The 14,907-nt window shown below is 47.3% G+C and overlaps 1 protein-coding gene across 11 annotated transcripts in view; it reads left to right on the top strand.

Moving 5' to 3' along the window:
* Positions 1-14,907, top strand: part of mybpc1 (myosin binding protein C1) — a 153,998-nt gene that overhangs the window by 10,236 nt on the left and 128,855 nt on the right. For all 11 annotated transcript variants that reach the window (XM_070900135.1, XM_070900136.1, XM_070900132.1 and 8 more), the window contains exon 2: positions 10,066-10,332. In XM_070900135.1, the coding sequence (XP_070756236.1) occupies positions 10,066-10,332 (267 nt within the window). The remainder of the gene's footprint in view (positions 1-10,065; positions 10,333-14,907) is intronic.

Genomic DNA, 14,907 nt, shown 5'->3' with positions numbered 1-14,907 from the left:
AGAATGCCAAGAGAGGCACCGACGGAAGCTGCAAGCTTGTCTAAAAGGGAGTCAAGCCTGGGACGGCGGCACAAGAGGTAGGAAGGTTGTAGAGTAATGAAGTGTTGGCGTAGGGATTTTGGAGGACAGAGTATGTGAGAGAGGATAGATGAGAGGTGGCATATCGACACTAGATATTGACCAGGGAGGGAAAGAGAGAAAAAGAAACAGGAGAACGAAGGGTAAAAAGAAGTCAATCGCTCTGGTCTGAAGCGGCAGCCTCTCATCTATCCTCTCTCACATACTCTGTCCTCCAAAATCGTATACAAATAGATGCAAGAAAAAAAGCGAAATTCACTTTACATTGTAAATATATTAAGGCTTCTACAATAGTAGAATCAGTAAATCAAGGTTAATTATAAGACAAAATTAGGGCAGATGACCAAAAGCTTGGTCAAAGAGGTAGGTTTTAAGGAGCATCTTAAAGGAGAAGTGAGAGGTTTAGGGAGGGAAGTCCAGAGCTTGGGTCCTAGGCAACAGAAGGTACAGCCCTCCGAGATCTCTGCGCTCCTCCAATTCTGACCTGTTGAGCATCCCCGATTTTAATCGCTCCACCACTGGTGGCCGTGGCTTCAGCTGCCGTTCTCTAAGCTCCCTCCCTAAACCTCTCCATCTATCTGCCTCGCTCCCCTCCTTTAAGACTCCTATTCTCCGAGAGGGTATGAGAATAGACTTGCAGTTAACGTAAAAGAGAATCTAAAAGTCTTCTACAGGCATATAAATAGTAAACGGGTAGTAAGAGGAGGAGTGGGAACGATTAGGGACCAAAAGGGAGACCTACGCATGGAGGCAGAGGGTGTGGCTGAGGTACTAAACGAGTACTTTGCATCTGTCTTCACCAAGGAAGAAGACACTGCCAAAGTCTTAGTGAAAGAGGAGGTAGAGGAGATACTGGATGGGATAAAAATGGATGCTGAGCAGGTACTAGAAAGGCTGGCTGTACTTAATGTAAGTACTTAATGCAAACACAAGAGATTAATGTGCAAAGTTAAAGCACATGGGATTGGGGGTAGTGTGCTGACATGGATTGAGAACTGGTTGTCAGACAGGAAGCAAAGAGTAGGAGTAAATGGGGACTTTTCAGAATGGCAGGCAGTGACTAGTGGGGTACCGCAAGGTTCTGTGCTGGGGCCCCAGCTGTTTACACTGTACATTAATGATTTAGACGAGGGGATTAAATGTAGTATCTCCAAATGTCCCACCACTGCTACCTTAATAATGGACTCCAGCAATTTCCCAACGACAGATGTTAGGCTAACTGGTCTATAGTTTCCAGCTTTTTGTCTGCCTCCTTTTTTAAATAGCGGCATTACATTTGCTGTTTTCTAATCCACTGGGACCGCCCCAGAATCCAGGGAATTTTGGTAGATTACAACCAATGCATCCACTATCTCTGCAGCCACTTCTTTTAAGACCTGAGGATGTAAGCCATCAGGTCCAGGGGACTTGTCCGCTTTTAGTCCCATTATTTTACCGAGTACTACTTCTTTAGTGATAGTGATTGTATTAAGTTCCTCGCTCCCTAGAGCCCCTTGATTATCCACTATTGGGAAGATTTTAATGTCTTCTACCGTGAAGACCGATAACAAAATATTTGTTCAACGTCTCTGCCATTTCCCTGTTCCCCATTATTAAGTCCCCAGTCTCATCCTCTAGGGGACCAACATTTACTTTAGCCACTCGTTTCCTTTTTATGTACCTGTAGAAACTCTTACTATCTGTTTTTATATTTCGTGCTAGTTCACTTTCATAATCTATCTTCCCTCTCCCTCATTTTTTTAGTCGTTCTTTGCTGGCTTTTAAAAGTTTCCCAATCCTCTGTCCTCCCACTAGTCTTGGCCACATTGTATACTCTTGTTTTCGATTTGATACTTTCCCTTATTTCCTTAATTATCCACGGATGGTTATCCCTTCTCTTACAGTCTTTCCTTCTCGTTGAGGTATATTTTTGTAATGAGTTATGAAATATCTCGTTAAATGTCTGCTACTGCTCATCAACCGTCCCATTCTTTAATCTATTTTCCCAGTCCACTTAATACCTTTGTAGTCTCCTTTAGTTAAGCTAGGACACTGGTTTGACATCAGATCAAGACTCCCCTAAGTACACGGAACAATTACAATACACAGACTGAAGCTCAATTTTCCATCAGATTGCTGGGAGCTATTGTATCCAAGAGTAGAATCATTTCAGTTAGATCTTTACTTAACTTAATAATACACTCCTTTTTCTATTGTTATTCCATGCCTTTGTTATCTCTAGACTTGACTATTCCAACGCACTCCTGGCTGGCCTCCCACATTCTACCCTACGTAAACTAGAGGTGATCCAAAACTCGGCTGCCCCGTGTCCTAACTTGCACCAAGTCCTGTTCACCCATCACCCCTGTGCTCGCCGACCTACATTAGCTCCCAGTCCGACAAAGCCTCAATTTAAAAAAATTCTCATTCTTGTTTTCTAATCCCTCCATGGCCTCGCCCCTCCCTAGCTTTTGGTCACCTGCCCAAAAGTCTCCTTTTGTGGCTCGGTGCCAAATATTTGTCCGATTACGATTACGAGCCTGTGAAACATCTTGGGCTGTTTTTACTACGTTAAAGGTGCTATATAAATGCAAGTTGTTGTTTATCTTTGGGAGATAATTGGGACGCTGAGCCAGTGCTTTAAAGCATCGAGAGCTACGTTTATTGCAGATTCACGAAGCACATTGTTCCGTTTCAAGTGTGACCACAGATCGAGCGATGATTGCAATATTTGAGAAGGGAGTCATTGGGAGGTCTGTCGTGGAAAATGTAGATTAGATGTCAATCACAAGCATGGTGTGGAAGCTGTTGGCTTCACACAGATTGAAGGTTATGAGGGTAAATATAGATAGGGGATGAGCAATGCTCTGTGGAACTTGGAGTTTCCTATGCTCATGAAAATGGTACACATGGAATGCAGTTGGGTCAGGCTGGAATAACGCAAGCTGCAATGTTAGACTGCGCGTGCTGACATTGGCGGGGGTTACACAATGCTTTACCTCACCCAGAGCTCCTGCATTAATAATTCTCCTTCCCGCACCCAGGAAAGTCAATAAGTAGAGTAATAGTACACACACTCACACACTGGGGTAATAGTGCACACACTCACACACTGGGGTAGTAGTGCACACACTAACACACTGGGGTAATAGTGCACACACTCACACACTGGGGTAATAGTGCACACACTCACACACTGGGGTAGTAGTGCACACACTAACACACTGGGGTAATAGTGCACACACTCACACACTGGGGTAATAGTGCATACTCACACACTGGGGTAATAGTGCACACTCACACACTAGGGTAATAGTGCACACTCACACACTGGGGTAATAGTGCACACACACTGGGGTAATAGTGCACACTCACACACTGGGGTAATAGTGCACACTCACACTCTGGGATAATAGTGCACACACACACACTGAGGTAATAGTGCACACTCACACAGAGTAATGGTGCACACTCACACACAGGGTAATAGTGCACACTCACACACTGGGGTAATAGTGCACACTCACACACTGGGGTAATAGTGCACACTCAAACACTGGGGTAATAGTGCACACTCACACACTGGGGTAATAGTGCTCACACACACACTGTGGTAATAGTGCACACTCACACACTGGGGTAATAGTGCACACTCACACACTGGGGTAATAGTGTTCACGCACACAGGGTAATAGTACACACTCACACACTGGGGTAATAGTGCTCACGCACACAGGGTAATAGTGCACACTCACACACGGGGTAATAGTGCACACTCACACACAGGGTAATAGTGCACACTCACACACTGGGGTAATAGTGCACACTCACACACAGGGTAATAGTGCACACTCACACACTGGGGTAATAGTGAACACTCACACACTGGGATAATAGTGCACACTCACACACACTGGGGTAATAGTGCACACTCACACACTGGGGCAATAGTGCACACTCACACACTGGGGTAATAGTGCACACTCACACACACAGGGTAATAGTGCACGCTCACACACTGGGGTAATAGTGCACTCTCACACACTGGGGTAATAGTGCACACTCACACACACACTAGGGTAATAGTGCACACTCACACACTGGGGTAATAGTGCACACGCACACTGGGGTAACAGTGCACACTCACACACACACTGGGGTAATGGTGCACACTCACACACTGGGTAGTAGTGCACACTCACACACTGGGGTAATAATGCACACTCACACACTGGGTAATAGTGCTCACACACACACTGGGATAATAGTGCACACACTCACACACTGGGGTAATAGTGCACACTCACACATTGGGTAATAGTGCACACACACACACTGGGGTAATAGTGCACACACTCACACACTGGGGTAATAGTGCACACTCACACACTGGGGTAATAGTGCACACTCACACACTGGGTAATAGTGCACACACACACACACTGGAGTAATAATGCACACACAGTGGGGTCATAGTGCACACTCACACACTGGGGTAATAGTGCACACTCACACTTGGGTAATAGTGCACACGCACACACTGGGGTAATAGTGCACACTCACACACTGGGGTAATAATGCACACTCACACACACACTAGGGTAATAGTGCATACTCACACACTGGGGTAATAGTGCACACTCACACACTGGGGTAATAATGCACACTCACACACTGGGTAATAGTACACACACACACACTGGGGTAATAGTGCACACTCACACATTGGGTAATGGCGCGCACACACACACACTGGGGTAATAGTGCACACACTCACACACTGGGGTAATAGTGCACACTCACACACTGGGGTAATAGTGCACACTCACACACTGGGTAATAGTGCACACACACACACTGGGGTAATAGTGCACACACTCACACACTGGGGTAATAGTGCACACTCACACATTGGGACATTGGGTAATAGTGCACACACACACACTGGGGTAATAGTGCACACACTCACACACTGGGGTAATAGTGCACACATTCACACACTGGGGTAATAGTGCACACACACACACTGGGGTAATAATGCACACACAGTGGGGTCATAGTGCACACTCACACACTGGGGTAATAGTGCACACTCACACTTGGGTAATAGTGCACACACACACTCGGGTAATAGTGCACATGCACTCAGGGTAATAGTGCACGCTCACACAAGTCGTGCCTGATGTGTGAAAGGTCCACGTTGCACGTACGGGAGCCATGGCCTGAACCTGTCTCGACTTCCTCTTTTCTACCACATAGACAGAAGGGAGTGTAAGTTGTCACATCAAGATCTGATGCTTTCCTTGGGTAGAATCACATAGCACAGAACCAGGCCATTCGGCCCAACCAGTTCCTGGTAGTGTTCACCCTCCACAGGAACAGTATCCCAATCCCAAGGACCCGCTCTTGTTTCTATATCCCTTTACTCACCTTTCTTTCAACCACTGTTCCTTAACCTATTCCTAAATGTTCGACATGATCTCTGGTTCAATCACTCATTCTCGATTTAACATCTCATCCATCTTTCGGATGTGACGTTAAATCGAGGCTCGTCTCTCAGGTGGACAGTAAAGGTCCCATGGCCACTATTTCGAAGAAGATCAGGTGAGTTATCTTGGCCAATATTTATCCCTCAATCAACATAACAAAACTATTATCTGGTCATTATCACATTGCTGTTTGTGGGAGCTTGCTGTGCACAGATATGCTGCTGTGTTTCCTACATTAGACTGTAAAACGCTTTGGGCGTCCAGTGGTCTTGAGAGACGCTATATAAATCCCCCTCTTTCCTTCCCTCTCTCCCTCTTTCTCTCCCTCAATCCAGCAACTGTTCTATTCATTTCAAATCAGTGGGGGTGATTATCAAATTACACTGATTGTCTCCACCCACGGGGGGGGGGGGAGGGCGTTGGAGGTTGCGGGGGAGATAAGTCAGAATTAACTAAAAGCCATCAATACAATTAGGCATTTGTTTAAAAAAAATGGCAGACACCAAAAAGTTAGTTAGAAAGAACTTTCATTTCTATAACACCTTTCACGACTTCAGGATGTGCCAAAGAGATTTACAGCCAATTAATTACCTTGTGAAGTGACGTCACTGTTGTAATGTGGGAAATGCGGCAGCCAATTTGCGCACAGCAAGCTCCCACACACAGCAATGTGATAATAACCAGATCATCTGTTTTTTTGTGATGTTGATTGAGGGATAAATATTGGCCAGGACACTGGGTGGAACTCCCCTGTTCTTCTTAGATCGCCAGATAATTTGTTTTTTTTTAGTGATGTTGAGGGACAATTATTGGTTGGCCAGCTAGGCAGCACAGGGCTGTTAAAAGGTTAAAAATAAACACTGGGGACTGCAGAGATAATCGGCCACTTCACACGTGCAGGAACATTTATTTTTGTGTTGACTTGTCTTGCTGGCTAGCCTTTAGGTGTTATTATTAATCACCTAATTAAATGAATAATCCTGCCTGGGCTATTGCATTGCAAACGTTCATGCTTGACACTACATTTGCACATCCTCATCATAGGCGGTCCCTCGTATCGAGGATGACTTGCTTCCTCACAAAAAAGGGATGAGTTCACAGGTGTATCAATGAAGGACCTGATATTCCAGATCCCGAACTACATGTTGAAGGGTGGAAGATGCCTGTGTGTGGATTTTTTTAACGTGTGGTGGCCGTTGCACACCAGCCACCACACGGGCTTGACAGAGCTAGGTCTTGGTCCAGTGGCAACGATTGACCAGGACGACTGGAGACCAGCTCTGCTGCACGGACCTAGTGCGCACACATATCGCAGTGTGGGCTGACCCGTGCTGCCCCAGGTCCCTCGCCTCTCCTGGGTCCCGATCACTCGCCGCTCCTGCTGTACCTGCACAACTGTTATAGTGTTGGTGTGAAGAGGTTTCTGTTCTCACTGATGTGTAGTTACATAGTTACACACATATATATATATATATATATATATATATAATATATATATATATATTCTATATATAGTATTTACAGCAAGTGGGAACGTGAGAGTTGCTAGACATAAAAAGACGCAGGTCCATCTAGAACATAGAAACATAGAAATTCACAGCACAGAAGGAGGCCATTTCCGCGCCGGCCGACAAAGAGCCGCACGGCCCTCGGTCAGCAGCCCTACAGGTTACATATAAACCTATGAACAATGACGGAAAGGCAAAGAGCACCCAGCCCAACCAGTCCGCCTCACCACAACTGCGACACCCCTTATACTGAAACATTCTACACTCCACCCCAACCGGAGCCATGTGATCTCCTGGGAGAGGCAAAAACCAGATAAAAATCCAGGCCAATTTAGGGGGAAAAATCTGGGAAAATTCCTCTCCGACCCATCCAGGCGATGGAAACTAGTCCAGGAGATCACCCTGGCCTTATTCTATTCCCAGCAGTACTTACCATTACATCTGTGCCGTCCAACAAAAGGTCATCCAGTCTAATCCCAATTACCAGCTCTAGGTCTGTAACCCTGCAGGTTACCGCACTTTAAGTGCCCATCCAACCATCTCTTAAAAGTGGTGAGGATTTCTGCATCCACCACTCTTCCAGGCAGCGAGTTCCAGATCCCTGCAACCCTCTCCATAAAGAAGCCCCCCTCAAATCCCCTCTAAATCTTCCACCAACCACCTTAAAACTGTGCCCCCTTGTAATAGATCACTCCACTAGTGAAAATAGGCCCTTACTATCCACTATGTCCAGGCCCCTCAATATTTTGTGCACCTCGATGAGGTCTCCTCTCGACCTCCTCTGTTCCAATGAGAACAAACCCAGCCTATCCAATCTGTCCTCATAACTAAGATTCTCCATTCCAGGCAGCATCCTAGTAAATCTCCTCTGCACCCTCTCTAGTGCAATCATGTCCTTCCTATAATACGTCGACCAGAACTGCACACATGACTCCAGCTGTGGCCTAACCAAAGTATTATACAATTTAAGCATAACTTCCCTGCTCTTATATTCTGTGCCCAGGCCAATAAAGGCAAGCATTCCGTATGCCTTCTTAACCACCTCATCCACCTGGCCTGCTACTTTCAGGGATCTGTGGACAAGCACTCCAAGATCCCTTTGTTCATCTACACTATTAAGTGGCCTACCGTTTAATGTGTATACCCTTTCCTTATTAGCCCTCCCAAAGTGCATCATCTCACACTTCTCTGAATTAAATTCCATTTGCCACTGCTCTGCTCACCTGACCAGTAGATTGATATCCTCCTGCAGCCCATGACTTTCCTCTTCATTATCAACCACACATCTAGTTCACCTTCTCCCACCCTGGTAGTCACATGATCCAATGATAATGGAGTTGTTGACCAATCACACCGATTAATCTCGATCAATGAGTCTACAACAGACTTGGACACGACACGAGGTGAGGAAAACCCGCAGTGGGGGAGAGCTTTGGGAACCACAGGTCCAAAGTCACCAGTTCCCCCCCCCCCCCGCCCCCGAGCTCGCTGCACTCGCCACACGTCATGATCTCTCAGGTGGACGTAAAAAATCCCACGGCACTATTTCGAAGAAGAGAAGGGGAGTCCTCCCCAGTGTCCTGGGGCCAATATTTAACCCTCAATCAACAGCACTAAAAAAACAGATATACTGTGTCCCAAAATATTCTTTTCTGGAAAGAAATCTGAGAACGAAGTCTGTGCAAAGCAAAACTCTTTGCACCAGTGCATCCATAGTGTAGGAGCAGGCCATTGACGCAATGGGAGTGTTCCCGCCTCTGGGCAGAAGGTGGTGGACTCGAGCCCCACCCTGGACAGTCCCGGAGAGCGCAGACCGGAACTCCCACTTTGAATTCTAGGTTGACATTCAGCGGGACCCTCACGTTTGGTGGGTGGCCCCTCCCCCTCCCTCATTGTATGGGTTGGGGAGCCCATGAAACCCTCCCCCCATCAACTGGTCACAGCCATGGAAGGGGCATTAACTGTTAATCAGCCCGTGAAAGTTCACACTGTTCCCCAAAATAAGAGCGAGATGACGGTCTGTAGTGTAAATGCAGTGCAAGATGATAAACCAGGAAATTTATCTATTAGTCACGACATATAAACAATGACACAGACAGGCAAAGACCGCTGGTCCATCCAGCCTGCCCCACACAATTGCGATGCTTTGTGCATCAGTGTATACAGTCCCCACCCCACCCGAAACCATGTCATCTCCTGGGAGAGGCTAAAACATCTGTGGGGGGAAATCTGAGAATTTCCATTCCGACCCTCCCTAGGCCTTCGAAACAACTAGACCAGGAGACCAGTCATTCTCCCGTTGTAATGTATTTGCTTCATGGGCTCTTTGCTTAAGAATTCATAGCAACACATTGCTATTAAGAACTAGTTGGTTTATTAGCAAAGGTTTAACAATCACACTACATCTTACCAGTTCATTCACCAGGCTCATAACTGCATACCTCATTGTGGATCCCCCGAACCCAACTGGCTGGGGTTTTATTGAGTCTTGTGAACATCACGTGACTGGCTAAGCCACTCCCAATTCAACAGCTCTACAACTATTTTAGATAGAACTTTAAATCAAGTACCCCCTTTTAGTAAGGGCACTGGAACCCACAGATTTCCAAATCAACTAGGAACCTTGCCAAGTCAAATTAAAATTTGGTTGCCGGGGGTGATGATGCACTCCAGTCCCTCCGGCGCCCAACTCTCGCGGAAGACCGCGAGCGTACCGGTGGACACCGCGTTTTCCATCTCCAGGGACACCCTGGCGGGAACGTAGCCGCAGAAGTGAGGCAGGCAGTCGGGCTGGATGACCCCCTCGACCGCTCGCTGCCTGGACTGGTTCATGGCCGACCTTGGCCATGCCCAGGAGCAGCCCTACGAGGAGGCCCTCCGACCTGCCCACTCCCCTCCGCACTGGGTGCCCAAAGATTGGCAGCGTGGGACTGAGCATGCTCACGGGTGCATGCGTTTTTAAGCACTTTGAACGAAGTTTTGTTTGACGCACTGGTTTCTGTCTCTCACAGCGTCGGCATTCACCAAGAAACCGAAAACCCTTGAGGTGACGGCTGGAAGCGCCGCGGAATTCGTGGCTGAAACCGGCAAAGCCGATGCCAAAGTGAAATGGCAAAGGGACGGAAAAGACATTCAAGCGAGTGAGAAATACACGATTAAAGCGGACGGAGTGCAGCACACACTCATCGTGAGCAACGCAGCAAAGGAGGATGATGTGGTGTATGCTGTCATCAGTGGCACCTCGAAAGTGAAATTCGAGCTCAAGGTCAAAGAGGAAGGTAAGGGTGGAACGGGAAGTTTGAGTTTTGAAGATAATTCAGTCGCTTTGCTTCCCTTAAGTATAACACTGTAGTCTGATTGAATAAAACACTGTCTGTAGTGTCTCTGCACCTTGTTACAAACTCACATGAGGCATGTATATATCAGACACGGTCACTCTGTGACCTTCACTTTATTCCCAGGACCAAGGAGTGCTGACCCTGGGTGGGACCTCCCCTTTTATACCTGGAAACCCAGGTGAGGAGTGTCTCCCGCAAGCTCACCCCCTGTGGTCAGGGTGTGCATTTCAAGGGTACAGGTACAGTGTTCATGAGTTACAGTTACATAACTATTGTTATTGCAAGATGGTGAAATACATGACACTGTCGACCTTGCTTAAGATTCTTGTTCATGTCAAAACTGGTGTGGTGTTATACGACATTATAGTGACAGCCGTGGCTCAGTGGGTAACACTCTGAGTCAGAAGGTTGTGGGTTCAAGCCCCACTCCAGAGACTTGAGCACAAAAATCCAGGCCGACACTCCCAGTGCAGTGCTGGGGGAGTGCCACACAGTCGGAGGTGCCACCTTTCGGATGAGACGTTAAACCAAAGCCCCGTCTGCCCTCACTGGTAGATGTAAAAGATCCCATGGCACTATTTCTAACAAGAATTCTCCCCAGTGTCCTGGCCAATATTTATCCCTCAATCAACATCACAAAAAAACAGATAATCTAGTTATTATCACATTGCTGTGTGTGGGAGCTTGCTGTGCGCAAATTGGCTGCCGCATTTCCTACATTACAACCGTGATTACATTTCAAAAGTACTTCATTGGCTGTAAAGCACTTTGGCACATCCTGAGGTCGATAAGGGGCAATGTAAATGCAAGTCTTTCTTTATTAACCCATACAGGGAGCTGGGAGTTACGGAAAGACTAACAGATTCTCACCAAGGGGCCATGACAATGTGGGTCGTCCGTCTGTAGAATTTAATGGCGGACACACTCTCTTGGTCGATGGCCTCCTCCTGTAGTTCACACCACAAACCTGATGCCATTGTGAAGCGGTTTTGTTCAGCACCGACCAACGCTGTGTTCATGCAGCCTGAACCCAGGGTCTGCAACCAGCCAGAGACTGGGATGAAGCAGAATGAGAGAGTCTCGCTCTAATTCACTCTTGTGTTAAGTTGGACCCGAGCTCTGCAGTTACACCAGTTTTGATGTAAAGTGGAATCCACTTCACTAAACCTGTAGTGTAAACAGGCCTTTCATTTCAACCTCCAGTACTCTCCTCGGCCCAGTATTGCTTAAATAATTGACGCAGATCTCTGCATTCCCCCAATTCTGGCTTCCTGAGCATCAACATAGGCAGTCCCTCGAAATTGAGGAAGACTTGCTTCCACTCTAAAAATGAGTTCTCGGGTGACTGTACAGTCCTAGAGGGACAATATTTTCCTTGCTGCAATGCTCCATCTCGCTCTCAACAAGCTCCCTGCTGGAGTGGAACTAAACTATAGAACCAATGGGAACCTGTTAAACCTTCGTCGCCTCCAGTCTAGATCCAAAGTCGTCCCATCCTCTGTCATCGAACTTGAGCATCCCTGATTATAGTTGCTCAGCCATTGGTGTCCGTGCCTTCAGCTGCCTGAGCCCCAAGCTCTGGAATTCCCTCCCTAAACCTCTCCACCTCTCTACCTCTCTCCTCCTTTTAAGACACTCCTTAAAACCTACCTCTTTGACCAAGCGCTCAGTCACCTGTCCCAACATCTCCTTATGTGGCTCGATGTCAAATTTTGTTTGACAACGCATCTGTGAAGCGCCTTGGGATGTTTCACTAAGTTAAAGGTGCTACATGAATGCAAGTTGTTGGATGTGAAAGGGGGATGAACAGTCAGAATAACTGAGCAGGCAATATACCATATGGAGCCACACTGATTGGGAGGGACCTTCCTTCATTCTTCATCTTCATTCTTCATTCCAAGTATGGATCGAGGTCAAATACCTTCCTGTCATTTATAGCTGAATTCACACATTCTGAATTCCGCGCCCTGACTGGGGAAGCTATGTCGGAAGATGGATGACTGTGGGGGGTGGGTGGGTGGGGAGGGGAGGGGAGGGGAGAGGGCAAGAACAGTAAATCAGAGGTGAGTTTGCAGGACTCCCTCAGATATCCACATGCTCAAATGGAATCCAGTCTGGGAGGTACAGCAAGGGTAAACTGTCCCTCTCCTGTCAACTGCCAATGATTACCTGGAAAAGTGTCTGACTCCCTTTTATTTCACCATTTAAACTGGTGGTTCCTGTCGGAGCAAATCACAATAATCGGTAGGTGAAGGGACTTGCAATACTCGAGGCACATCTTCTGCTACAAGCCACATCTTGCACGGAACAGGCCATTCGGCCCAACAGATCCGTGCCGGTGTTTATGCTCCACACCAGCCTCCTCCCACCCCTCTTCATCTCACCCCATCAACAAATCCTTCTATTTCCCCCTCTTTCCTCCCCGCTCTCTCCCTCTATCTCTCACTTTCCCCCTCTCCCTCTCCTCTCTCTCTCTCTCCCCCTCCCCTGCTCGCGCTCTTTCTCTTTCTCTCTCTCGCTCTCTCTCTCTCTTTACCCCCCACGCGCTCTCGCTCCTTCTCTCTCTCTCCCTCTCCTTCTCTCTCTCTCTCTCACACTCTCTCTCTCTCTCTATCCCCTGCTCACTCTCTCTCTCCCCCCTCTCTCTCTCTCTCTCTCTACCCCCTGCTCGCTCTCTCTCTCTTCCCCCCCCTCTCTCTCTCTCTCTCTCTCTCTCTCTCTCTCTCTCTCTCTTTACCCCCCATGCGCTCTCTCTCTCTCTCTCTCTCTCTCTCTCTCCCTCCCCCCTCCCCCGCTCTCTCCCTCTCTCCACTGCTCTCTCTCTCTCTCTCTCTCTCTCTCTCTCTCCGCCCCCCCTCCCCCGCTCTCTCTCTCTACCCCCTGATCTCTCTCCCCCACTCAATACACTTCCTTCACAAGATCACTTAGATCCCATAAATGAATTAATTTAGCAATATACTGATCAGATCAGTTGCAAAACAGTTAAATGTCTCTTTCCTACAGTATACTTCTTCCAAACAGAAAATCTGAATCATTAATATTATAAATACTAATGTGAGATGCTGATTATCTGAGAAACTGTTTCCATTGGCAGGAGGGTTAGTAACCAGAGGACACAGATTTAAGATAATTGGAACGCGCTGCCTGAAAAGGCGGTGGGAGCAGATTCAATAGTAACTTTCAAAAGGGAATTGGATAAATACTGAAGTGCTCGTGCAGAGAGCTGGCACGGGCTCGATGGGCCGAATGGCCTCCTTCTGTGCTGAAACCATTCTATCATTCTATTCCTTTCTCCCTTGTGTACTGATAAGAACATAATAAGAACATAAGAATTAGGAACAGGAGTAGGCCATCTAGCCCCTCGAGCCTGCTCCGCCATTCAATAAGATCATGGCTGATCTGGCCATGGACTCAGCTCCACTTACCCGCCCGCTCCCCGTAACCCTTAATTCCCTTATTCGTTAAAAATCTATCTATCTGTGACTTGAATACATTCAATGAGCTAGCCTCAACTGCTTCCTTGGGCAGAGAATTCCACAGATTCACAACCCTCTGGGAGAAGAAATTCCCTCTCAACTCAGTTTTAAATTGGCTCCCCCGTATTTTGAGGCTGTGCCCCCTAGTTCTAATCTCCCCGACCAGTGGAAACAACCTCTCTGCCTCTATCTTGTCTATCCCTTTCCTATTTTAAATGTTTCTATAAGATCACCCCCCATCCTTCTGAACTCCAACGAGTAAAGGCCCAGTCTACTCAATCTATCATCATAAGGTAACCCCCTCATCTCCGGAATCGTCTCTGTACCCCCTCCAAATCCAACTTCCTCTTTATGCTACTCGCCTCAACCATTCCATGTGGTAGCGAGTTACACAACAAGAATCTTACGGCACAGAAGGAGGCCATTCAACCCATTGTGGCTGTGCTGGCTCTGTGGAAGAGCTGTTGTGAGTCGTGCTCACCACCCCCAGCCCCCCCCCCCCACCTGCTTTTTGGCCGTGATCCTGTGAGATCCTCATCAAGCACCCGTCCAACTTCCTTTTAAAATTATTGATGGCATCAGCTTCCAGCAACTGTTCAGGCCGAGCGTTCCAGATCCAGACAATTCTCTGAGTGAAACATTTGCCCTCATCTCCCCGCTACATCTTTAGCCAATGATTGTAAATCTGTGAGCTCTGGTTATTGACCCACTCTTAGCTATCAAAACCTTTCATCACCTTGTAAATCTCTACTGTGTCACCTCTTAACCCTCTGTGTTCCAAGGAGAACAGTCCTAATGTTTCCAACCTGTTCCCATTCTCCTAACCCTGCCCCCCGCAGGACACATCATTTCCCCCGTCAAGGCCCACGTTCTCATGAGGCAAGCCATTTGCCAAATTGTAAATCAACCCGCAGGTTGTGCAGCTCGCGCAAAGCTGCTTTTTCCATTTGGAGCTAAGATCCCCCCTTTGATGTCGCTGTGAGTGCAACTTAATATCTCGTCAGTCCCCTTTTCAAAGTGACTATGTTTAAAGCCCAAA

Source organism: Pristiophorus japonicus, chromosome 15 (assembly GCF_044704955.1).
Source record: "Pristiophorus japonicus isolate sPriJap1 chromosome 15, sPriJap1.hap1, whole genome shotgun sequence".
Classification (NCBI taxonomy): Eukaryota; Metazoa; Chordata; class Chondrichthyes; family Pristiophoridae; genus Pristiophorus; species Pristiophorus japonicus.
This window is presented reverse-complemented; position numbering and strand designations above follow the sequence as displayed.